This window comes from Erpetoichthys calabaricus, chromosome 7 (assembly GCF_900747795.2).
Source record: "Erpetoichthys calabaricus chromosome 7, fErpCal1.3, whole genome shotgun sequence".
NCBI classification, from domain to species: domain Eukaryota; kingdom Metazoa; phylum Chordata; class Cladistia; order Polypteriformes; family Polypteridae; genus Erpetoichthys; species Erpetoichthys calabaricus.
The window spans coordinates 180,970,149-180,997,166 of NC_041400.2; the positions used below are offsets into that span (position 1 = coordinate 180,970,149).

The window sequence follows — 27,018 nt, forward strand, 5'->3', positions numbered from 1 at the left end:
TGCCAATAAAGGGTATATAACAAAGTATTGAGATGAACTTTTGTTATTGACCAAATACTTTTTTTCCACCATAATTTGCAAATAAATTCTTCAAAAATCAGACAATATGATTTTCTGGATTTTGTTTTTCTCATTTTGTCTCTCATAGTTGAGGTATACATATGATGAAAATTACAGGCCTCTCTCATCTTTTTAAGTGGGAGAACTTGCACAATCGGTGGCTGACTAAATACTTTTTTGCCCCACTGTAAAAGAACCAATAATTTCCTTACACACATTAACACCCACTTGACATTTTCAATTTTACTTTGAATGAACAGACTTGTACTCCGCAATTTATTTACACTTTTCGCAAATTACAAGCAATAAATAGACATGTTAAGGTCAAAAATAAAAAAAAAAAACATGTAAAATATAAAAAAAAGAATTAAAGTGTTTAGGTCCCATAAAAGGAAAACATTCGCATGATTCCTTCTTTTATTAACCAGCCTTAACCAAATGCATCAGCATCACCGAAAAAACAATTCGCAACGGAGTGAACCCGTGACCCTATTTCATAATTTCTCCTATGTATTTCGTAAAAACAAATGTTGTATAATAAAAGATTCTAAGAAGTCCAGCTAATTTGGCCACAAGTGGTCTTCTTTGTGTGATGAAGTCAACCTGACATCCCTGGAACAGTAATAGGTGTAGCTGACAGAATCCCATGAAATCGAAGCCCACGTATCCCCCTTCTGTCTTACAGAGGAAATCCGGGGAACCTGCTCTTCTGTTTCTGTGTGGAGACCCGCTGTGCGATTTCCCTCATCACCTCAACATTTGTCTCTACACATTCAGCATTTAGCTTGTTGTCACAGAAGAGCATAGGGCTCTGAGGTTTCTTGTTCTGTAGGCAGAAAGCACTTCTTTAAACCAAGAGTTGCAAGAGTCTGGAACAAACTACCCTGCCATGTAGTTGAAGAAGAAACCCTGACAACCTTTAAGATGGACCTGGATGAGATATTGGGAGCAGCTCAGCTATTAGCTAAACAAACAAACCTGATGGACTTAAGGGCTTACAGCCTCAGGTTACTTTTATACATTTTGGTTTCATCATGTAGAAATATCAGAACTTTCTATACAGGGTCCCCTCATTTCAGGATGCCACAATGTCTGGGAGATTGAACACACCTGTAATTGGTGCAAATATAAGAGAGCTTCCAAGCTTTTCATCACCTTTGGGGTCATCTGTTGTCATTTTTCAACATGAAGAACAGACTTGCGTCAATGAAGGTCAAAGAAGCCATTATGAGACCGAAAAACAAGCATAAAACTGAGATACATCAGCCAACCTTAGGATGACCAAAGTCAACTGCGTGAAACATTATCATAAAGTGAGGCGGGTGGCCGGGTCCCATGTCTGGCCGGGACGTCCCTTCTACATATGTTCCAGGGGAGCAACCATGGGTGTCTCAGTACCTCCCCCGGGACCCTTGGTGGCAGCTTCCCTGGCTGACGATGGTGCCTCAGTTTCCCGCAGGGCTGTTGGGATCTGGGGTGGCTGCCAGGGGGTGCTGCATGGGTCCCTGAGCCGGCCTGGACAACTCTACAGCCCCCACCTGGAAGTGCACTCAGAAACAGGTGATCAAGCACTTGGAGTACTTCCAGGTGGGCTGTAAAAAGGGCCAAAAACCACCAATCAGGAGCCAGAATCGGGAGGAAGAGGACAAGGTTGCCAGGGAGGAGTGGTGGTTCGAGAAGGGAGTGTTGTGATTTATTTGAAGTGCTTTGGGGCTGGGGGGTTCACGGGGAAGATGTGCCCTCCAGCTGAAGAAAAACAAAGCCTTTGTGTTTTTACACGTGCCTCTGTCCGAGTCTGTGCCAGGTCGGGCGCTATACAGCGTCCTAATTCACAAAAGAAAGAGTGAAACTGTGAGCTTTGGAATTGCAAAGGCACTGGTGGGCCAAGGAAGACTTCCACTGCAGATGACAGTAGAATTCTCACCCATAATGAAGAAAAACCTCCAAACGTTTGTCCGACAGATCAGAAACAGTTTTCAGGAGGCCGGGTGGATACGCCAATGACTACCATCCACAGAAGATGTCATAAACAGAAACACAGACGGGTACACTGCAAGATGAAAGCCACTAGTTAGCTACAGAAACAGGACGACCAGATTACAGCTGCCGAAGAATTACTTGAAAAAGTCTACTGAGTTCTTAAAAAAGATCTTGTGGACATATCACACCAAGATGAACCTGTGTCATTAGAGTGACGGCAAGAAGAAAAGTGTGGACGTGAAACAGAACTGCCCAAGATCCAAAGCCGACCACCTCATCTGTTAAACATGATGGTGGGAATTTTGTGTTGGGGTATACATGGCTGCCTCAGGTACTGGCACACTTATCTTCATATATTCAGAACTCCTGATGGCATATCAGAATGAAGTCATCTGCTCAAGCAAATGCCACCAAATTTATTAGACGGGGCTTCATTCAACAACAGGACAACGATCCCAACCATACTGCTAAGGCAACAAAGTTCAAGGCAGTCACTCAGTCTAAATCCAACTAAGCATGCCTTCCATTTGCTAAAACGAAAATGTAAAGGGACAAGCCCCCCAAAGTAAGCTGAAATAAGAGGCCTGGTAGAGCATCACTGGAGAAGATACTCGGCCCCTGGGGGTGTTTATGAATCACACATTTCAAGCAGTCATTGCATGCAAGACACAAGCAACGAAATATTAAGCATGACTGCTCCTATATAAATACCATTACTGTGTCCCAAACATGAAATGGGGATGCCGGGGGTGGGCAACACGTAAAAAATGCTGTCATATCTACATGGTGAAACCAAAATGTATCAAAAATACCTCTTAATAAGATCTTAGAATGTGCACTCTAATCACAAGTGAACTGTTAGCTTACACATTTAAAACTGTGAAGCCCAGGGACAAATCAACGAAATATGATGTGCCTTTGTCTCAAACATTAGGGACAGCGCACTTTACAGTGTTCTGTATTTTCTTTTTAAAAATGTCTAAGAAAAAACTTTGACATTGGTAAGAGCCCACCTACTGACTTAACAAACAGAAACTACTGTACTTTTAAAAGAACAAGAAGCAAGAAGACCAGACAAGGAATTAAAAAAAATAAATGTTCATCTGTGCCCCGTCAACCAATGCTGGGATGGCACCTTCATGAATGACCAGCTGACCACTGATGACAGCTCAATTCAGATTGTTATTCAGGTGAAACATGAAACACCATTTTAACTCTTGTTATCTCATATAAAATCCAGATATGAAATATCATGTTGGACGTCTTTAAAAATTCTGGGAATTCCTATATATAAAAAGAGGGACTATACCAAACTAAGTAGCAGGAGGGTCAGTCAGACCTATTAATCTTAGGAAAGTAAGCACACGTAGCTTTACGGTAAACTAATTCACTTTACGGACGTCTGTTGGATATATACTTGCCTGATTTGTCATCCAGTTTACCTGGTACTTAAACACCTTCATGTTTTCCTTTCAACATTTTAACAAAGTTTATGTAAGAGTACCTGCCTTAGTACCTCAAATTAAAACAAAAAAAAAAAAAGTTTCAGGTTTGACAGTCAAGGGTCAGTTGCCTCCTTCAGTGTATCCTTCGTGTGGCGTAGTCCAACACCATGCTGGCTGCTCCCAGAAGAGCTGGCTCCTTCAAAAAGGAGGAAGCCACACTGACTTCTTGTGCGGAGGACAGAGCCCGCTGGCTGATCACATGCTTGACACTTCCTTCATAATGAGAGGCTAGCACTCCAGAGAGGATCACCAAAGAGGGGTTCACCATATGAAGAATGTTTACGATTCCTACACCAAGAGCTACTCCAGCTAAAAAAAGAAAACAGCAAAACACACGGTCAGATGGTAAAGAATTACCGCACATTTAACTAGTCCTCATATTGTGATATCTTTATTCAATTCAATGATCCAGAGTACAAGCTTTGCCAGGGGCTGCAAACTTATTTTTGGTATTGGCCCTGCAGTGTTTTTAGGTTTCCCATTTTGGGGGTGCGTGTGCGCGTTCTCACTGAACTGCCTGATTTAGCGATGGTGTTTGAAAGGACATAGCCCCTTACTTTCACCATTTTTTTTAATCACATGCTTGCATTTCCAGGTTGAGCTTTGCCAAGTCAATGGTTATGCAGCGCCAGCCAATGAAGAAGTACAAAAGTCCAGTATCATTGGTTCCCTTAAACGCAATTGCATTACATAAGCTGTTGGTGAACTTCCGGCGTGCCAAAGAACCTCTAAGACGAGTCCCCAGTCATGGGGAAATGTGGAAGTGCCACAGAGCTACAAAGTACCTGGGGGTTCACATAAACAGCAAACCGGACTGTTCTGATGACATAGTGGTGCTGGACAAGACGAGCCAGAGTAGACTGGACTTGCTAAGGTGACTCGGTTCTTTTGATGTGTGCAGCAAACCGCTGGAAATGTTCAACCAAGTCCATAGTAGCTAGTGTAGTGTTCTACAGTGCAGTCTCCATGGGAAAGCACAAGGCCTGAACAAACGTTATTAGGAAATCCTGCTCCATCAACAAAGTGAACCCTGGACACACTGGAAGCTGTTGGGGAAAATTGGATGCCATCAAGAAAACTCCCCTCCAGGGAGGTGCTCTCTTGGAGGACTTTTACCCACAGGCTCATTCCACCACGGTGTACTAAGAAATGCCTTTGGGGGTCTTTTCTGACCACTGCTATGAAGCAATGATGCACTCATTAAGTTTGTTTTTATTTACTAATTGATTGATTGGATGTACAGTATCTCACAAAAGTGAGTACACCCCTCACATTTTTGTAAATATTTTATTGCATCTTTTCATGGGACAACACTGAAGATATGACACTTTGGTATAACGTAGTCCGTGTACAGCTTCTATAACGGTGTAAATTTGCTGTCCCCTCAAAATAACTCAACACACAGCCATTAATGTCTAAACCGCTGGCAACAAAAGTGAGTACACCCCTAAGTGAAAAATGTCCAAATTGTGCCCAATTAGCAATTTTCCCTTCCCGGTGTCATGTGACTCGTTAGTGTTACAAGGTCTCAGGTGTGTTAAATTTGGTGTTATCGCTCTCACACTCTCTCATACTGGTCACTGGAAGTTCAACATGGCACCTCATGGCAAAGAACTCTGAGGATTTGAAAAAAAGAATTGTTGCTCTACATAAAGATGGCCTCGGCTATAAGAAGATTGCCAACACCCTGAAACTGAGCTGCAGCACGGTGGCCAAGACCATACATACAGTGGTTTAACAGGACAGGTTCCACTCAGAACAGGCCTCGCCATGGTCGACCAAAGAAGTTGAGTGCACGTGCTCAGCGTCATATCCAGAAGTTGCCTTTTGAAAATAGATGTAGGAGTGCTGCCAGCATTCGCTGCACACTGCATCAAATTGGTCTGCATGACTGTCGTCCCAGAAGGAAGCCACTTCTAAAGATGATGCACAAGTAAGCCCACAAACAGTTTGCTGAAGACAAGCAGACTAAGGACGTGAATTACTGGAAGCATGTCCTGTGGTCTGATGAGACCAACATAAACTTATTTGGTTCAGATGGTGTCAAGCGTGTGTGGCGGAAACCAGGTGAGGAGTACAAAGACAAGCGTGTCTTGCCTACAGTCAAGCATGGTGGTGGGAGTGTCATGGTTTGGGGCTGCATGAGTGCTGCCGGCACTGGGGAGGTACATTTCATTGAGGGAACCATGAATGCCAACATGTACAGTGACATACTGAAGCAGAGCATGATCCCCTCCCTGGGCCGCAGGGCAGTCAGTATTCCTACATGATAACGACCCCAAATACACCTCCAAGATGACCACTGCCTTGCTAAAGAAACTGAGGGTAAAGGTGCTGGACTGGTCAAGCATGTCTCCAGACCTAAACCCTACTGAGCATCTGTGGGGCATCCTCAAACGGAAGGTGGAGGAGCGCAAGGTCTCTAACATCCACCAGCTCCGTGATGTGGTCATGGAGGAGTGGAAGAGGATTCCAGTGGCAACCTGTGAAGCTCTAGTGAACTCCATGCCCAAGAGAGTTAAGGCAGTGCTGGAAAATAACGGTGGCCACACAAAATATTGACACTTTGGGCACAATCTGGACATTTTTCACTTAAGGGTGTACTCACTTTTGTGAGATACTGTATTATTTGTCCTGTGAGTCTGCATCCTGTTTTTTATGCTTCTGAAGCTCTGTGCATCTGAATGTCCCCTGGGGATTAATAAACTTTATTTAATCTAAACTAATTTGAAAAAGAAATAATAAAAAATGCATAGCCGATCAATGTCTGGAATTTGAGCATGAAGCATTACGCCGACGGTGCTGAGCAGCATTTACAGGAGGGCTGCCTGACGGTGCTAAATATGAAGAGCCACCAAGAAAGTCTGATGAGTGCTCCTTCCACTTTGTAAAAAAAGAAGAAGCCATCGGCAGGATGCCTCAGTGTCACAGAGTGCTGGTGTAGAAAGAACAGGCATTCAGAAAATCGTTTTTCCAGGTGTAGTGGTTAGCACTGCTACAGGACATATAGTGTGCAGGTCAAGTCGTGTAGCGTGTGTAGTCTGCATCTTCTTTCCAGGTTAACGCGATTTGTCCTTTTTCATCCCAAATACACTCATGTCAGGTTTATTTTTATGTGTACACACAGTACGGTGAAATTCTTACTTTCAGGTCTCCTCAAAACAGTTAATAAAAACAAAATACAAAAGAAACACATAAATTTGATTCTGAACTTGAGATGTTGCTGTTTTAACCCTTTCGGCCCTGGATTTTCTGTTTTTATGGGAAAAATTATTTTGTGAGATATTGTACCTTTGGGGTGTCTAGGAAGCTCAAAAATGAAAAAACAAAAAAATTACCACTATTATACAGTAGCTACCAAATACTTCAATACTACTTGTTTCATTTCCGTGTTTCAGCGGACTGTATCCCAGTCTCTTCAGTCTGTGCTAATGGTAGCACGCCCGGTTCCAAGGGCTGCAAACACACCTGTGCTTTACAAAAACGTCTGCATATATATGTAGAGTAGAACCTCTGGTCACGAACGTTTCCGAACACGTAAAAATCGGGTTACGATCAAAACATTTGCCAAAATTTTGCATCTGTTCACGGCCACACGCTCTGGTGGTGAACAAAAACAGTGGCGGCCAGTTTCTCTAAGTGCCAATGATTTCCCATTCTCCGTTTCCCATTTTCATTTGTTTGCGTATACAGGGCCTAACAAAGCAGCTGATGTTGCGAAAGGCGTTACAATGTTAAGCAAGCAGAGGCCTCAAGTGCTGGAAGAGGTGGAAAAAACTGTTGCTAGTGTGGTTGAACAAGAAGCAACTTGCAGGGGATAGCGTAAGCGAGGCGATCATATGCGAGAAAGCCAGGAAGATTCATGGTGATTTGCTGAAAAAAAAAATCCTTCTTCGAGTGGCGAAGATGAGGAATTTAAAGCCAGTAGAGGATGGTTTGAAAAGTTTTGCAAGAGAAGTGGCATTTAATTTTTTTTCCCTGTACTTAAAACTCATAAAAAAAAAAGTTTACAGCGAGCGGTTCGTAAGGATCTAGCGCAAACTCTTACAATGCTAGTTTTCTCTGTTGTTCAAGGTTTTCTCAGTGTTATTCAATGTTTTTACATTTAGTTTACTATTACACTGTGCATTCTACGGAATAATTAACTAATTTTTGTGCTTAAAAAAATATATATATTTACATACAGTTTGTACGATCTGGAACGGATTAATTGTATTTACATACAATCTTATGGGGAAACTACATTTGGGTCGTGACCAAATCGGCTCGCATCCAGAGTTTTGGAACGAATTACAGTCGTGACCAGAGGTACCACTATACTAGTAATAGGATGTCAAGGCCGAAAGGGTTAATTTTGACAGTTTCTAGCTAATATACTTTCTTGGGGTGAGGGTAGTTGTGACACTCAATTCACTTAATATTTAAATCCATACTGCTATATTTTGACAGATGATGACAATATCAGAGGGTGTCTTTGATGCCAATCAAGCCAATGTCCACACTACTATGTTTATGTTTAAGGCAGACATTAGTCACCATATTTGCCTTTCATTCACACTAACACCCTCTGAAAACAGGATCTTTTATAAAATGCTCTCCAGAACCGTATGTGGTTCTGAAAGTATTGGCTCAGGTTTGTAATGTGGACAGGCGAAAATGCAAAGTTTTGAAAACACAGACTCTAATTGTGCTCTGATTGGTTCCTGCTTATTATTAAGTGGCGTTTCCATGATTGGATCCTGCCTATTATGTCTCATTCCCTGATTGGTCACCCTTTAAAGAAGAAAATCATATTCTAACATAGCAAGCACAGAGAAGTTGCTTTCCATGGCACTTGTTGTGCTGCTTAACTGTATGTGTCTAAATTTGTACAGTTTGAATTCTGCATACATGCACAAAAAAGGCAAATAATTTAAAGGCTGCCACAGTCTTGCAATCAATCCTGTGGCTTGTGGGGTTACCATTTTTCTGCCAATGCGCGCATGCCCAGTGTAGAGAAAGGGCTACATCACAAACATTTTCTGTCATTTTAGTGTGGGTTGATATACTTTTATAAATCTTTTTGCACTAAGATTCTTTTCATTTAAAAACAGGAAAAGTAGTATTGTGGACGTAGCCCGAGACATGCCAGTCACCAGCATCCCACTGTTTGGTCGACTTTTTCCTAAGGTAAAGGGTGTGTGAATTTCAGTAATTATTATTCAGTTATTATTAGTTACAGAAGTTAATGTTAAAATTAGAAAAGTCTGCACATCTAAACGAAAATTCCCTCTACCAGAATTTTCATTTGAAACACACCAGTGGTAGCTGGAGTTTAAGTAGTACAGAAAAAAAGTCCATGATTACATTTATAAACAAGTTTCTAATGAAAAACGTTCTTGTAGTTAGTGAGTCAAAAGTGTCTGATGAGTTTTACAATTTCTTCATGTTCGGTCGAATATGAGACAATTTAATTTACAAGTTTTCATGAAACATTTTGAAAATTTCTGCATTTTAATGCTTTTATGGTCATCACAAAACAGAAAAGTGTAGGACTGCTGACTTCACCACTGCATTGTTTGGTAGTTTTTTTGCTATACTTCATAAATCCCTGAGGGAAAATTGTCACGTGACGTATTCGTGGTCAGAGCGCAGGGTCCTTGCTCATTTAGTTTTTCCCACTTTCAAATATTTCTCAATGTATAATTGTATTCTGACTTTTGTAAGCTTTCCATGAATGTCCAAAGAAGGTGACAACTGTTTCTTGTATTGTCATTAGTAAATGGACAGTCTTGTGTTTCTCAAGCACATCCCTTTACAATACTTTTTGAAAGTAGGATTGTATACATCCAGTCTCTGAGCTGTCAGGTGAAGTTGTGCTAAAAACATCTCCAGCACCCTAAAAGTATCACTCTGCTCCAAATACTCTTCTTCTCTTCACCTTTGCACCTGAGATCTCTGACTTTGTGCTGCTTTATGCTACAAGTGAATCAATCAATCATCACTCTAAGCTCAAAGCGTGATTTCTTCATTAGTAAAGATAACAGAAAATAACTGCCATACTTCTGATTTTGTTCTTGTTAATACATCAACTTTAAAATGACAATTTTAAAACACATTTTCATTTATTCAGTGCTCAACCACTTCAGCTACTTTAACCAAAACAGACACAGGGTCGGTCACTTGTATTACATTTTTCTGTAACCTTAAAAAATCTGGGTGAGGAACACTCATAGACTTAGCTTTGTCCCATGCGATTCACTGACCACCAGGCTCCTGCCTGCCACACTCAATCGGTGTCCCGTGCTGCAAAAAATCTTATTTTTGGGATAAATTGAAAGCTTTACTGCAGATGTGTTTGCTCTATATTGAAATGCATCACTTAAATTGAGAATTGAGTAAATTCATTCTTTCAGTTACAAAAAGCAGAAACTATTACTTTTGTGACACTTCTCTAGCTGTGCTAAAATATGCATCAAGGTAAAAAAAATACAAAAGCAAACTCCAGAATAGTGAATTTCAAAAAGAATGAATGAAGTTGGTTATGAGCTATGAATTTAAGGGAATCATCTTTAGTACTAGGGTGTTGTACCGTGTTAGCCATTATGAATGTAGTGAAAAGTCAAGCAAAATGTCACCTTTTACTGACTAAATAAAAAGATTACAATATGCAAGCTTTTGAGGTCTCTTCTTCAGGCAAGATCTTGCCTGAAGAAGGGGCCTGAGATGCCTGGAAAGCTTGCATATCCAGCGCATTTAAGAGAAGCTGTCAGCTAATGCGGTTACTGGGACTAATTCTCTTGGACTGTGGCACCACCTAGTGGTTAAAAGCTATACAACAGCTTTTTGAGAGGAAATGGCATGAATGGTTGCTTTAATTAGGTTGGATTAGATTTATCCAGAGTGACTTCAAAAACAGAAGTACATCTTCACACATTTCTACAAGCAGAACCCTAGAAATTTAAGTGACATTCTTGAGGAATCTGGTATTGTGATCATAATGGCAGCTTTGTGCTTTATTTGGTCACATTTAAAGCACACCATTCTGAACTGGAAGTAGTACATTTTAGCCCATTGTGGTCAAACGTAAAGCCTAAATGTCATCACTATCTGTTTGAGCGATGGAAGCCTGTCAAGCTGGAGTACAAGACTGAATGATATGTGAAATCTCAAATATAATTCTTAACTGAAAACCTGTGCCTGTGTCATAAGTGTATACTATTGAAGACATAGAAACACAAAGTATACAGAAGAAAATGGGGTCTTCCTCCTCAAAAGAAACAGTGTCGGCTGTGGAGTAGTGTGTTATTTTATGTGTCATATAAAGTTTGTGGTTCTGAGTAAAAGTTACTAGAAAGCTTGACAGCAGTATCGAGTGAAGAATTAGAAGCATTGCCTTATAGTATAGTTTTCATTTTCAGAAGTCGTAATAATTTCTAATTTCTGTCCATCTTACAAGGTCAGTCTGTACTTGTTTTCCAGACAAGACTGTTATGTTTTGTTTTTTTTTTTTTTTACTTTCATTACATTTATTTGTTAAGGTTAGTACAGACTTCTTATCATGTTTACACTCCTGCCTCTGTCTTTTGCTGCTATTATTTAATGAGCTGTGAGAACCGTTTTTATCAGTGTACACTTGGTGTTCTCCACATGTTTTGTTTTTCCTGATAAAAACAGTTTGTTGATCGTCTCTCTCTGGGGAAAACTGCTTTAGCGGTCCATGGCCGAGTGCTAGTTTTTAAATAATAACAGTGCTGCTCAGGCTCCATGGGTAGGAGTAGTCATGCAGCCCTGGGAGTTTAGTGGTGAGACTGGGCTCATTGGGCACGATGCACTCTGCAGGTTGTAATGAAGTTGCCTGCACCCATGGAAGATATAAGAGACTAAGCAGGAAAGAAAGAGAATGAAATGAGTTGGGAGTCAATGCAGTTTGAGGGCGGCGAAGGGGTCGGGGAAGCCCCATGGAGGAGCATGTCAGAGGCGCTTCAGTGGTAGACTGTCCTACAGACAGCAGGAGCAATTGAGATTCCTAGGGACCCTGCCAACACTGAAGATGATGAAGGGATGAGCGAGTCAAGCTCAGTGTGTCCTGACAGAAAGGTGACTAGGACATGAATCGTTTAGGTGCAGCTGTCACTAGATTCTCGCTCCTGCTGATTATACGTGGGAGTTGACTGAGTGGAGTGAGAGGAGAGGAAGAGATCATTGAAAAACGAGATGGAGCACCAGAAAGAGTATTTTACCCTTGACTTTAATGGATCAATTATAATCATTATTTATTCGATTTTACCTTCTTCATGAATGCTCTGGGCTTTTATTGAACTCTTATTTATTTATTTATTGAAAATTTACATTGCACTTTATGTACTGTTTGTGACATTTTGTTACTAAAAACATGAACGCTTTGCACCACCTCTTATTGTTTCATGTCCTTATTCATCCTAGTCCATCTCATTCTATGACTATCTATGGCATGGGTTCAAAGAGGAATATGCCAATTGAGGGCAAACCCGGGCATCACACTCTCATGTTTATTCAATGACACAGCCAAGGTTAGGTTGATGAAATATTTTGGGAGTGAAGGATCTATACTGTATGAAGCAGTCTAATTTGAAATGTGAACAGATTTATGCCTGGTAGAAAGGAAGAATATGCATTTGGTTTTACAAAAACAAAACAGAAAACATTAGTTTGTCTAGCCATTTGGTGAAAACACTTTTACTATGACATGGTTGAAAGAAGCTGGAGACCAGACTGCAGTACTGCATACAAGAAACAAACCATCCTTGTCTGTCACAGACAATGCTGGCACACTTTATCAGATCAACTGAAACCAATTAATAAATACACTCTAACTGACTGATATTGCTCCTGATTCCATTGTTTGACTTTTATTAACTCTTTCAGGGCTGATGTCGACTTTTGTCAAAAGGAGGAGTTGACGATGGTACTCGACTGTAAGCTTTGACAAAACCAACCGTTATGTTTTAGTTGGACGCTTGTTGCTAGAAGGAAAATTAGATTCATTGGTTTGACCGAGATTTCCTGCCTTCATGTGAGTAGCAAGGTGCAAACAACAGCAAAAATGGCACTGACATTTGGCGAGAGATCAAAGTGAATGTGTAAAGCAAAACACTCCATGGAAGACGTTTTGCCTGTTATCTCTGAACTGGACTCGTCGGACTCAGATTTTGATACAAGTGATTGGAAACGAATGTCAGGTTCCAGCTTTAGCTGATTGGTCCCCAGCTAATCGTTGTACTGACAATGTTCGCCAGGGAGGACTGCCACTTAATAATGATAAGAGGTAGATACCAGATTGCAATGCACTGTGACTTTGACTCAGCCATGCAAAGACAGCCTGGCAGCAAGCCTGACGCATATTCTTGGTAAACTGGCAGCCACAGCATGCAGCAACAGATGTTGTATGTTGATTTCTGTGTGAAACCATTGCTTTTCAGAAACTGTTTCTTGGAGAAAATATTCAGCCCTCAAAGAGTTAAAGAAATTAAAGGATCTTGAAAAGTTTGTTCAAACAGGATTAGACTATTATGATGTTTTACCAACAGAGTGGTCAAATCTTTAATTTATTTTTAGGATTATTATTCCCTCGGGATTAGAGTATATAGATCACAGCTATCATGGTCTCACCTATTAACTTAAAATTAACTATGAATCAGTCAATAAAAGGATGTCCCATAACAGAAATGATAAGTACACCAAGGCTAAAGGAGCTCAAGCAATAACTAAAAACTACGAGTACTAATTTATGCAGAACAAGAACAAGGACGGATAATGAATGGAATAAATTAATCTTAAGCTCTGTGTAGAAGAAAGATGTAATTAGTATTGTTTTTTAAAAAAACATCATATTGAAGTTCCTCAAGTAAGAACTAGATTGAATTGGGACATCCTTAATTATAGTCTTCTTTCTGGTACTGACATAAAATGCAGCATTAAGTTAGTCTTGTGCTGTTAATGTGGGGAAAATGCTACAGAGTAGTGTTAGCTCTGAGATATTAAAGTTTTCTCTTCAAATACCTCTGTAACTATTGTCTCTCTTTTCAACCAATTTATTTATCACAGGCACAACTGTTGCAGTTAATTTGATGTCTTAGTTTTGATCTCAGTCTGAACAGAAGATGTATCACAGCTCCTTGTCCAAGTAATGCATATATGCATTATTTTTTATACACAATTTTTTTTACACTTCATATTTATTTTGTAAGGGTATTTCAATTTATTATTTAATTCAAATTATTTCAATTTTCTCAAAATGCATAGCTCTTGATAGAACTGGTTTGCAAACTTTTCTTTTTGTTGTGTACAAAAGTACTGATTTTATCACAAATTGCATAATATATATTAAAAAAAACACTAAAATTCTCACTCAAAAAGGATCTATGTTCTTGACAGACCCACCTGTTCTTAAAATGCTGTCTGCTTTTGAATTACCCATTTGAGCAGCTTGAATGAGATGAATAGCAGTGACAGGCTCATCGTTCTTTACTGACATGCCTTCAACCAGAAGTTGGTCCTCTGTGGAGAAAATTGGAAAGTGTTCAAATTTAAACCTTCACAACATGATTTCCAAATCTCCAGAAGCTTGGTGATGAAAAGGAGAATACTCTTCTGATCATTTGACTGTTATACCTGAATTTGCACATTAAGAAATGTAGTTCTTTTCTTAGAATAAATCATTTGGAACACAATAAAGCTCTGCCATAAAACACTAGTATTTTTAAAGATTAAATTCAGAAATTCACAAACTGTACATAGCTGGATATAAAACGGCAGGCAAAATAAAGTATTGCTGATCAAAATAATTGCAAATGTTATCTTTCAATTACCCTGTTCTGGTATTTGGTTTCCCAAATTATACGACCATCATGAGTGAATACTAGAAAATGGTAGCCGAACAGTGAGAGAGTTCAGATATGCTTTTTGTGCCATTTTAGAGTATTAGAATAAAAATCATTCAGAATGTCAGGCAGTAATTATCCAACCCGCTATATCCTAACTACAGGCTCACGGGAGTCTGCTGAAGCCAATCTCAGCCAACACAGGGCGCAAGGCAGGAACAAACCCTGGGCAGGGCGCCAGCCCACCGCAGCATTCAGAATGTCCATCTCTAATATTATACTTTTCATTCTTGAGGTTCTTTCATTAGGTAACTTGCTGCTCTTTTATTTTACCATAAGGTTATGTATACCTTGGTAAAAGAGTTAAGAGGCCCTGGCTTTTCATGTACTTTTATGCACGAGTTATTTTTCATTTACCCAACTCTTCTCTTAAAACAAGAATCATCTCTCTTAACAATACATATATACACACACACACATTATATTATATATATTATATACAGTGGGGTACGGAAAGTATTCAGACCCCCTTCAATTTTTCACTCTTTGTCATATTGCAGCCATTTGCTAAAATCATTTAAATTAATTTTTTCCCTCATTAATGTACACACAGCACCCCATATACATACCTCAGTGCAAGACACATGACAGCCCGCATGGAGTTTGCTAAAAGACACCTGAAGGACTCTGAGATGGTGAGAAATAAGATTCTCTGGTCTGATGAGACCAAGGTAGAACTTTTTGGCCTTAATTCTAAGCGGTATGTGTGGAGACAACCAGGCACTGCTCATCACTTGTCCAATACAGTCCCCACAGTGAAGCATGGCGGTGGCAGCATCACGCTGTGGGGGTGTTTTTCAGCTGCAGGGACAGGACGACTGGTTGCAATTGAGGGAAAGATGAATGCGGCCAAGTACAGGGATATCCTGGGCAAAAACCTTCTCCAGAGTGCTAAGGACCTCAGACTGGGCCGAAGGTTTACCTTCCAACAAGACAATGACCCTAAGCACACAGCTAAAATAACGAAGGAGTGGCGTCACAACAACTCTGTGACTGTTCTTGAATGGCCCAGCCAGAGCCCTGACTTAAACCCAATTGAGCATCTCTGGAGAGACCTAAAAATGGCTGTCCACCAACGTTTACCATCCAACCTGACAGAACTGGAGAGGATCTGCAAGGAGGAATGGCAGAGGATCCCCAAATCGAGGTGTGAAAAACTTGTTGCATCTTTCCCAAGAAGACTCATGGCTGTATTAGCTCAAAAGGGTGCTTCTACTAAATACTGAGCAAAGGGTCTGAATACTTAGGACCATGTGATATTTCAGTTTTTCTTTTTTAATAAATCTGCAACAATTTCAAAAATTCTTTTTTTTGTCTGTCAATATGGGGTGCTGTATGTACATTAATGAGGGAAAAAATTAATTTAAATGATTTTAGCAAATGGCTGCAATATGACAAAGAGTGAAAACTTGAAGGGGGTCTGAATACTTTCCATACCCACTGTATATATTATATATGGAAGCGAAGGTCTGTGATACGGTTTGCATATTAGCAGCTAGAGATCCAGAAAAGGAGAAAAAAATGAATCACGTATCATAAAGTAATTTTTATTCCTGAGCTTTCAGCCCCTACCAGGAGCCTTCTTCAGAGGATAATGCTTAGACTTACAAGAATCAAAGGCAATATATAGCACAATTCGAAATGCAGTTTATAGCATTCCATGCAGTTCTTGCCCAGCGGTATACATAGGACAAACATCAAAAAGAATTGCAACTCGCATACAGGAACATCACAACGCTGTTAGAAGGAAGGACTCACAATCACAGATCTTTACACATACAAAATCAACAGGACATACGTTTAACTGGGACAATGTACAAGTAAGATTTAAGGCCAGTACTAAAAGTGCCAAAGAACTGTCAGAATCTTGGCTATCAGACAAAAACGCCATTAACAGACATTTGGACATAAACCCAGCATATGCAAACTTAAGTAGAACATGTTCATAATAAATAAAACGTTACGACCTGTACCCCCCCCCAACAAACTGTGCTATATATTGCCTTTGATTCTTGTAAGTCTAAGCATTATCCTCTGATGAAGGCCCCTGGTAGTAGCTGAAAGCTAGGGAATAAAAACTACTTTATGATACGTCATTCATTTTTCCTCCCTTTGTGGATCTCCAGCTGCTAACATTATATATACGGTACTGTGCAAAAGTTTTAGGCAGGTGTGAAAAAATGCTATAAACAAAGAATGCTTTCAGAAATATAAATAATGAATGTTTATTGTTATCAATTTACAAAATGCAAAGTGAGTGAACAAAAGAAAAATCTAAATCAAATCAATATTTGGTGTTACTACCTTTTGTCTTCAAACGAGAATCAATTCTTATAGGTCCACTTGCACAAAGTCAGGGATTTTGTAGGATTCTAGTCAGGTGTCTGATCAACCAATTCTACCAAACAGGTGCTAATGATCATCAATGTCACACGTAGGTTGAAACACAGTCATTAACTGAAACAGAAACAGCTGTGTAGAAGGCTTAAAATTGGGTGAGGAACAGCCAAACTCTGCTACCAAGGTGAGGTTGTGGAAGACAGTTTCATGTCATGGCAAGATTGAGCACAGCAACAAGACACAAGGTAGTTCTACTGCATCAGCAAGGTCTCTCCCAGACAAAGATTTCAAAGCAGACTGGGGTTTCAAGATGTGCTGTTCAAGCTCTTTTGAAGTAGCACAAAGAAACGGGCAACGTTGAGGATCGTAGATGCAGTGGTCGGCTAAGGAAACTTAGTGCAGCAGATGAAAGACACATCAAGCTTATTACCCTTCAAAATCGGAAGATGTCCAGTAGTGCCATCAGCTCAGAACTGGCAGAAACCAGTGGGACCCAGGTAACCCCATCTACTGTCCGGAGAAGTCTGGCCAGAAATGGTCTTCATGGAAGAGTTGCAGCCAAAAAGCCATACCTCCAACGTGGAAACAATGCCAAGCAACTCAAGTATAAACGAAAACATAGGAACTGAGGTGCAGAAAAATGGCAGCAGGTGCTCTGGACTGATGAGTCAAAATTTGAAATATTTGGCTGTAGTAGAAGGCAGTTTGTTCATCGAAGGGCTGGAGAGCGGTACATCTATCTATCTATCTATCTACATGTGTCTGCAGGCAACAGTGAAGCATGGTGGAGGTTCCTTGAACGTTTGGGGCTGCATTTCTGCAAATGGAGTTGGAGATTTGGTCAGGATTAATGGTGTTCTCAATGCTGAGAAATACAGGCAGATACATATCCATTATGCAACACCATCAGGGAGGCGTATGATTGGCCCCAAATGTATTCTGCAGCAGGACAACGACCCCAAACAAACAGCCAAAGTCATTAAGAGCTATCTTCAGTGTAAAGATGAACAAGAAGTCCTGGAAGTAATGGTATGGCCCCCATAGATCCCTGAACTCAACATCATCGAGTGTGTCTGGGATTACATGAAGAGACAGAAGGATGTGAGGAAGCCTACTTCCACAGAAGATCTGTGGTTAGTTCTCCAAGATGTTTGGAACAACCTACCAGCCGAGTTCCTTCAAAAACTGTGTGCAAGTGTACCTAGAAGAACTGATGCTGTTTTGAAGACAAAAGGTGGTCACACCAAATATTGATTTGATTTACATTTCTCTTTTGTTCATTCACTGCATTTTGTTGATTGATGAAAATAAATGATTAACACTTCCATTTTTTGAAAGCATTCTTTGCTTACAGCATTTTTTCACACCTGCCTAAAACTTTTGCACAGTACAGTATATTATATATATATACTGTATACAGGTGCTGGTCATAAAATTATAATATCATGACAAAGTTGATTTATTTCAGTAATTCCATTCAAAAAGTGAAACTTGTATATTAGATTCATTCATTATACACAGACTGATGTATTTCAAATGTTTATTTCTTTTAATGTTGATGATTATAACTGACAACTAATGAAAGTCCCAAATTCAGTATCTCGGAAAATTAGAATATCAATTAAGACCAATGCAAAAAAAGGATTTTTAGAAATGTTGGCCAACTGAAAGGTATGAACATGAAAAGTATGAGCATGTACAGCACTCAATATTTAGTTGAGGCTCCTTTGGCCTGGATTACTGCAGCAATGCGGCGTGGCATGGAGTCCATCAGTCTGTGGCACTGCTCAGGTGTTATGAGAGCCCATGTTGCTCTGATAGTGGCCTTCAGCTCTTCTGAATTGTTGGGTCTGGCGTATTGCATCTTCCTCTTCACAATACCCCATAGATTTTCTATGGGGTTGAGGTCAGGTGAGTTTGCTGGCCAATCAAGAACAGGGATACCATGGTCCTTAAACCAGGTACTGGTAGCTTTGGCACTGTGTGCAGGTGCCAGGTCCTGTTGGAAAATGAAATCTGCATCTCCATAAAGTTTGTCAGCAGCATGAAGCATGAAGTGATCTAAAACTTCCTGGTAGATGGCTGCGTTGACCTTGGACCTCAGAAAACACAATGGACCAACACCAGCAGATGACATGGCACCCCAAACCATTACTGACTGTGGAAACTTTACACTGGACCTCACGCAACGTGGATTCTGTGCCTCTCCTCTCTTCCTCCAGACTCTGGGACCTTGATTTCCAAAGGAAATGCAAAATTTACTTTCATCAGAGAACATAACTTTGGACCACTCAGCAGCAGTCCAGTCTTTTTTGTCTTTAGCCCAGGCGAGACGCTTCTGATGCTCTCTCTTGTTCAAGAGTGGCTTGACACAAGGAATGCGACAGCTGAAACCCATGTCTTGCATACGTCTGTGCGTGGTGGTTCTTGAATCACTGACTCCAGCTGCAGTCCACTCTTTGTGAATCTCCCCCACATTTTTGAATGGGTTTTGTTTCACAATCCTCTCCAGGGTGCGGTTATCCCTATTGCTTGTCCACTTTTTTCTACCACATCTTGTCCTTCCCTTCGCCTCTCTATTAATGTGCTTGGACACAGAGCTCTGTGAACAGCCAGCCTCTTTAGCAATGACCTTTTGTGTCTTGCCCTCCTTGTGCAAGGTGTCAATGGTCGTCTTTTGGACAACTGTCAAGTCAGCAGTCTTCCCCATGATTGTGTAGCCTACAGAACTCGACTGAGAGACCATTTAAAGGCTTTTGTAGGTGTTTTGAGTTAATTAGCTGATTAGAGTGTGGCACCAGGTGTCTTCAATATTGAACCTTTTCACAATATTCTAATTTTCCGAGATACTGAATTTGGGACTTTCATTAGTTGTCAGTTATAATCATCAACATTAAAAGAAATAAACATTTGAAATACATCAGTCTGTGTGTAATGAATGAATCTAACACACAAGTTTCACTTTTTGAATGGAATTACTGAAATAAATCAACTTTGTCATGATATTCTTATTTTATGACCAGCACCTGTATATATTATACACACACACACGCACGCACACACACATACATATATATATATATATATATATATATATATATATATATGTGTGTGTGTGTGTGTGTGTTTTGGATAAAAACCCTTTACCTTTGTAAAAGGACAGGTTTTGAATGAGTAAGTACATTTAAAAAAGTAAAACAGTGATTCACAAGCATTCAAACAGCATCTTATAAATCAAAGTTTGCTGCAATTGACTAATAAAATTTAAATGTTGTCTATTATAAAAAAAATCTTGGAAGGTTGGAAGGAGACGAAACGTGATTTTCTCACAGAGACACTTTCATGTCCCGCGAGACAAGTCTTTGTGCCACAAGATTTAACCACTCCCAGGGCCAGAAATAAAACAAAGAGTAGATGACAAAGTAGAACGTCGTAAAGAATTCAAAAACGTTGGTGTGATACACATGCAGAGCAGGTTAGAGATAATGGAAGTATGAAAATTCGAAAGTCTCAAAAAAAAAAAAAAAAAATAGCAAAGATTGCATTAGTGCAAACAAATGGAAATTGTTACTCGGTGAAATAACTTAACAGTGAAAAGAGATTAAGTTGGAGACTTGTAGATCGTCTAATTTGTGTTGCCATCAGGGAAAAAAAAAAACACTAGTGTTTCTTTCCAATGAAGAGGCGCATCTACGAGAACTAAGAGACTTGTTGTTTGCTGAAAGTGAAATCCCGTGAGAGAAATCAATTCTCATTTGTGTGAATGCTACTGTCAGACACATTTCTTGGCGAGTGAAGTGAGCAGGGTGCAAAGCCCCCTAGTAATTAAGTAATAAAATTTATTACTGATGAAATTAAGACAATAGGTTTGCAATGAAACATTACTGAAAATAAACTTGTACTTTGTGTAAAATTATCAGTGTTGCAGTAATTGTGATGCTCTTTGCATGAAAAAAAATGCGTTCCATTAAAATTTCACTTTTTCTTTGTGAATTGTGACGTTTACTTAAAAAGTGTAGCAAAACAGTATTTGGGGTCTAGGGATGCATTAAGCCCCAAGTATGTGGCAGTTTAAGGGTTAAAGCCTCAAGATGCAGCCGAAACGCCCTGCACCTTCTAAGGCTTCTGGCAATGAAAACGCACTTGCATGAATTACAGTACATATAGCGGTAACATTGGTATTTTACATTCTAGTACTGCGGGAGACATAGCAGTACACGGGTGCAGTATACGGGTTTACCTTTACATTCTTTATTTTTAGGTAATGTATTAAGCTGAGTTTGAAATTAAATTAAAGTGTTTTGGGGGCATATTTAGGGTTTAAACTAGAAAAATAAGCATTTTTTTAACCACATCCAAAATTTGCGGTTTTTCACAATTTGCGGGTGCTCTAGGAACGTAACCCCTATGAATTTTGGGGGTGTACTGTACTATGCACCTAAACACAATTAACAATTTTATTAAATATCATTTAATGAGCAACTAAAATGACACTAAAACACAAACACATTTCTTATTTAGACTGAATTGGGACACAATAATAAAATAAAACATCACCATCATGTAGCTTCTTGGCCTCTCTCTGCAGTGCCATTCCTGATGCATAAGCTTCAATGCAGCCCTGGCTCCCACACATGCACTCTGGGCCATCAACTGACACCATTATGTGTCCCAACTCTGCTGCACAGAAACCGCTGCCATGAATCAGTTCATTGTTGTGAACAATTCCACCTCCAATACCTAGAAAACAGAATGCAAAACGTTAACTCAAAAGAATAGCATGAATAGAACATTATTAGGATATTTCTTTAGAAATCTAAAACCATTTTACTATATGTTTATTTTAAATCCATTAGCAGCCAAAAGAAAAAAAAAGAAGAAGTCGCCTCCAGGTGTAACTATATTTGAAGTAATATACAGCCCTTTTAAGTATGAGCCGATTACATTCAAGATGCTTGTATGGCTAAGCACTCTAAATAAATAACAGATTAATGTTATTATGGTTCACCTCTCAAAATACCCCCACTGTAATGACACAAAATCACAACAACTGAAATTTCTTTTAAACCTTACACAATCTCTAGGTGAAACAGTCCTACTGGCAGAAGTTGTACTCTTTAAGCTAGTTGTTAAGAGATCTAAATCATTTTTGTCCTGTACTCATCCAGTTGTTTTTCATTTTTTTATTTTTGCATGTTTGATAAAATATTCAATCATGTCATGTTTAAATCTTCTTTATCTTGAACTAAAGGGTTCAAGTCCTTCAACATTTCCTCTTAGTCCATACCTTACTGTCCTTGAAGCAGCCTAGTCACCCTTCATCTTAATTTTTTTCTAGCTCTAATACATCTTTTTGTAATATGGAGACCAAAACTACACAAACTTCTCCTCAAAAGACCTCACTATATTTGTTATACAGCTTAAATATAACCTTCCTTGACTTGAACCCTACATAACTAATACCCTATTAGCCTTCTCAATCACTACTGTCTGGATATGGAATGGGAAGAGTCCACTGCAACTCCTATGTTCATTTTAGAAGATTTTGGTATTTTGGTATCTGGTACACTTTATTAATCCCAGAGGGGGAGGTCAGAGCACAGGATCAGCCATAGTACAGCACCCCTAGAACAATTTTAAGGTTAGGGGCCTTGCTCAAGGGCCCAGTAGAGTAGGATCCCTTCTGGAAGTAATGGCATTTGAACTGGCAACCTTCCAAATCTAATTTCAAGTTTCAAACCTCCCATTGTGTATTCAAATCTAACATTTTTACTTTCTTTGTGTAAAACTTTACAGTTTACATTAAAGTTTGTCTTCCACAAATCTGGCCAAGCCTGTCCAGGTCCATCTGTAATGATATCGTCAATTTTAGATTATCTGCTTTTCCACGTAGTTTGGTATTATGTGCAAACTTATCGTATATACTCACATTTAAGTTCTCCCGCAGATAAATCAGGGCTTGATTTTACCGTATAATTCCCGGTATTTTATTTTATTTCGTTGGTCGTATACATCAAATGCGGAGAACACACGCTACTGATCCAAGAGATTATGATATGCTAACGGCCACCTGAGAGAGAAAAAAAGGCATTGTGCTCCGTGGTTACTATGTATTGTGCCTACGTGACCACACGGTAATACCCAAATTATTCCGAAGCGACGTTTGCACTGTTTTGTGTATCTCACACCCTCATACACCTTTATCATAAGAGCATCCCTGATCTACAATGGAGTGTTCGATCAGAAGAAAATATGAAGCTGATTTTAAATTAAAAGTTGTTGAAGTGGTGAAAGAAATTGTTAACTGAGCTGCTGCAACAAAATTCGCTGTGTCTGAGAAACTGATGCGAGATTGGACGAAGCAAGAAGATGTGTATTTTTGAATGGGCGTATAAGTCGGGGTTTGATTTTATTATCGATTTTTCGGGTTTCAAGAACTGACTTATACACGAGTATATAAGGTAACTGTCTTTTATTTATTTTCTTATCCAGATCAATTATGTACATTAAAAAGAGAAGCTGTCCCAGATCTGATTCTTCTTGAGAGACTTCAGACAGAGAAACAGACAGATAATTTTATTTATCCCAATAGCTAATCAAGATTTTTGCTTTTAGATTGCTTGAGCAATTTCCTGTAAAACACAAACAAGTATATCTAGAAGCATTTAAATTCACTATGGAGAGATTACATTAAGTGACTAAACATAACATGAATTTTTATTTATAACTACTACATCAAGTAATGTTTTGCTAACTAAAAGAAAAGACACATTCCGGATATACTGCAATAAATTTATGACAGATTCAGCCATATAAATTTCTGCAGTTCTATGGGTTCACACATTACAACCATGGACCATATATTCATCCCAGCTGCTTGAAAGGTTTTCTGTCATCACATGAATTAATAGCATAAGATGGCAAGTTTCACTTACATTATTCAACACTTTACTATGTACTGCTCAAACAGAATGTGCATTGATCTGTTAAAATTAATGAAAGTCTGGATCACTAGCCGCACTGGGGAAGATGATCCAAAGTCAGTAGTAGTTTGACGCTAAGAAAATATTTGTTGATTTTGTAGGGCATTTTAGACACCATAAACTATGCCAGTAAGGCTAAGAAATCCAGCCAAGAAAAAACCTACTTTTTATTGGAATTCTGCAAATTAAGGAACAAGTATGTAATGAAGTGGATCGTTGTACCTGTCCCTGTGATGACTGTAACAAAGTTTTCAACTCCTTTCCCATGACCAAATTTTTTTTCTGCTAAAGCTGCACAGTTTCCATCATTATCAACCCAAACAGGAAGATGGAGCGCATCAGATATGGGTGTTCTTAGATCAACAGAGTTCCACTCCTGAATCAACTTGGTGGAGTGGAGGACCACTCCTTCATGAGGATTTACTCGGCCACCAGTTGAAATACCTATAGAAAAAAGAGGGAGAACAAAAAGAAGTGTTTGGATATTTATTTATTTCAATATTAGCAAACTATGCCACAGGTGTTATTTATATCCAACCATTTCAAGAGTTTCTTGCATTTGAGACTTAACAGTGCTAAGTATGAACAGCTAATTTATTGTAATTTAGCAAAGGAAGCATCACTTTACATAATGCATGTGGTATGAGCATTTCCTAAACTTGCATACACTTTTATTTAGTTGAACAACTTTACAATGTTTAAGCTTGATGCAGTCAAAAATATTTGAATTCTCGGGTGGGAGTTGAATTTTGTTTTGCTAGGTTTTCTCTCTTTTTGTTCCTGCTTTCTTGGTTTAACCTTCTAATTTTTTTTTTCTTTTTTTCTAGTTTGACTATGAAGTCATTTGTTGTACAAGTTCAACTTGATTGTATGCAATGTTATTTACTTCAAATAAAATAAATATTTGTATTCAATATTGACACTAGAAAACTTCAAAAATCTAAAAACATGTTACTATATGTTTATTTTAAATCCATTAGTATCCAGGTATAATTAAATATAAACTAGGGGGTTCGCCCCCTGCTCGCTTCACTCGCCAAAAAGGCCAGCGCTACGCACCAGACACTTCACCTCTCTGCCGCTCGTGTTGTGAAGAGGGGGGCTGAACGCACCCCAAGGAGACGCGGTCACTCCTCCGAAACCCCCTCTTAAATGGTCATACAATGGGAAACAAATACATTTTTTTATCTCCTATTTGCTCAACCTGCTGCTGCTCCTCCTCGAGCAGCACTGCGAACATTTAAAAGCCTGTACAGCAGCTGTCCTACTCTTTGTCTTTTATTTATGGCCCCTAGCATGGTTACATCTCTTGGCACAAAGTCTCGTCTCTCGAGACGCGAGTTCTTGATATTTTTTACTTTGTTATTCCATTTTTGAATTATAATCTAAAAATCTAACATCATCACATTAAACTTCGATAAATTATGAAAAGAATGATACTATATATGTAGGTTTTAAAATAAGCTCAATTTAAAGCATGACAAAAAATGTCACATAAAATCGTTGAACTTTTCGGCTTAGTATTTTATTATATATATATATATATATATATATATATATATATATATATATATATATATATATATATACACACACACACACATTATATAAATAAGAGTAGATATATAAAGTCATATACAGCCCTTTAAAGCATGAGTTCAGTTACTTTCAGGATGCCTGTATAGGTAAGGTTTCTGAATATATTAAAAATACAAAGAACAGGACCTGGGTTCGCTTCCCGGGTCCTCCCAGCGTGGAGTTTGCATGTTCTCCCCGTGTCTGCGTGGGTTTTCTCCGGGCGCTCCAGTTTCCTCCCACAGTCCAAAGACATGCTGGTTAGGTGGACTGGCGATTCTAAATTGTCCCTAGTGTGTGCTTGGTGTGTGGGTGTGTTTGTGTGTGTCCTGTGGTGGGTTGGCACCCTCAACTGAGTGTCTCCTTAGAATTCCAAGAGCAAAACTTAAAAGAAGTGGTGAGGCGGCCTTCTGCTGTTATGCACCTAAAATCTGGAATAGCCTGCCAGTAGGAATTCGCCAGGCTAATACAGTGGAGCACTTTAAAAAACTACTGAAAACACATTACTTTAACATGGCCTTCTCATAACTTCACTGTAATTTAATCCTGACACTCTGTATATCCAATTCATTATAATAACTATTCATTCAAAATTTGTACTAACCCCTATTCTCTCTTCTGTTTCCTTTTCCGGTGTCCTATTGGTGGTGGCTTGTGCCACCACCATCTACCCAAAGCACCATGATGTTCCAACAATGATGGATGGATTAAAAGCCAGAAGTCTGTATAACCATCAGCATCAAGTGACTCCGTGAGAACCCTAACTACAAAGAGGACTATTTCATTTATGTTAGGTAGAATGCCCAAAGGGGACTGGGCGGTCTCGTGGCCTGGAACCCCTACAGATTTTATTTTTTTCTCCAGCTTTCTGGAGTTTTTTTTTGTTTTTTCTGTCCACCCTGGCCATCGGACCTTACTCCTTATTATGTTAACTAAGGTTGTCTTATTTTAATTTCTTTTTTGTCTTTTATTCTTCTTTTCTTCATTATGTAAAGCACTTTGAGCTACTTTTTGTATGAAAATGTGCTATATAAATAAATGTTGTTGTTGTTGCCCAGGATTGGTTCCTGCCTTGTGCCCTGTGTTGGCTAGGATTGGCTCCATCAGACCCCCGTGACCCTGTGTTCGAATTCAGCGGGTTGGAAAATGGATGGATGGATGGATGCTAATGCTATTGTGATTTATCCTCTAAAAATACTGCCACCGTAATGACATCTCCTAAACTGATATTGTTGTTACATCTTACACAATCGCTAGGTCAAACAGTTCTACTGCAAGAGTTGCACTCTTATGACATTCACACTACTACTTCTTTATTTAAAAAAAGCAGACATTAGTCTCAGTTTCTGCTTTTTGTCCACACAACCCTAGTGTTTTTAACCCTCAAAAACAGGTGAAAGCACAGACTTTTAAAAATACACACCAGAATCGTATACTTCTGAAAATACTGGCTCGGCGTTGTAATGTGAATGAGTAAAAACATAAGACTTAAAAATACAGACTTTAATCACACTGCTTATTTATGTCGTTCTTCCCCGATTGGATCCTGGTCATTAGAACTCATTCCCTCACTGGTTACTATTCATGGAAGAAGACCATATGCCAACATAGCAGACATAGAGGGTTTGCTTTCCACACCACTTATGTTTATGTTGCTATGCATCTAAATTATCA

At 39.2% G+C, this 27,018-nt stretch overlaps 1 protein-coding gene across 3 annotated transcripts in view; it reads right to left on the bottom strand.

Annotated features, from left to right (window-relative positions):
• Positions 1–301: 301 nt before the first annotated feature.
• The window catches only part of gne (glucosamine (UDP-N-acetyl)-2-epimerase/N-acetylmannosamine kinase), a 122,548-nt gene continuing 95,831 nt past the window's right edge, over positions 302–27,018 (bottom strand). For all 3 annotated transcript variants that reach the window (XM_028805804.2, XM_051929905.1, XM_028805797.2), the window contains exons 9-12: positions 23,992–24,213; positions 21,344–21,526; positions 13,947–14,063; positions 302–3,854 (exon numbers count right to left, since the gene is read on the bottom strand). In XM_028805804.2, coding sequence (XP_028661637.1) covers positions 3,619–3,854; positions 13,947–14,063; positions 21,344–21,526; positions 23,992–24,213 — 758 coding nt within the window. In that variant the 3' untranslated portion in view covers positions 302–3,618. The remainder of the gene's footprint in view (positions 3,855–13,946; positions 14,064–21,343; positions 21,527–23,991; positions 24,214–27,018) is intronic.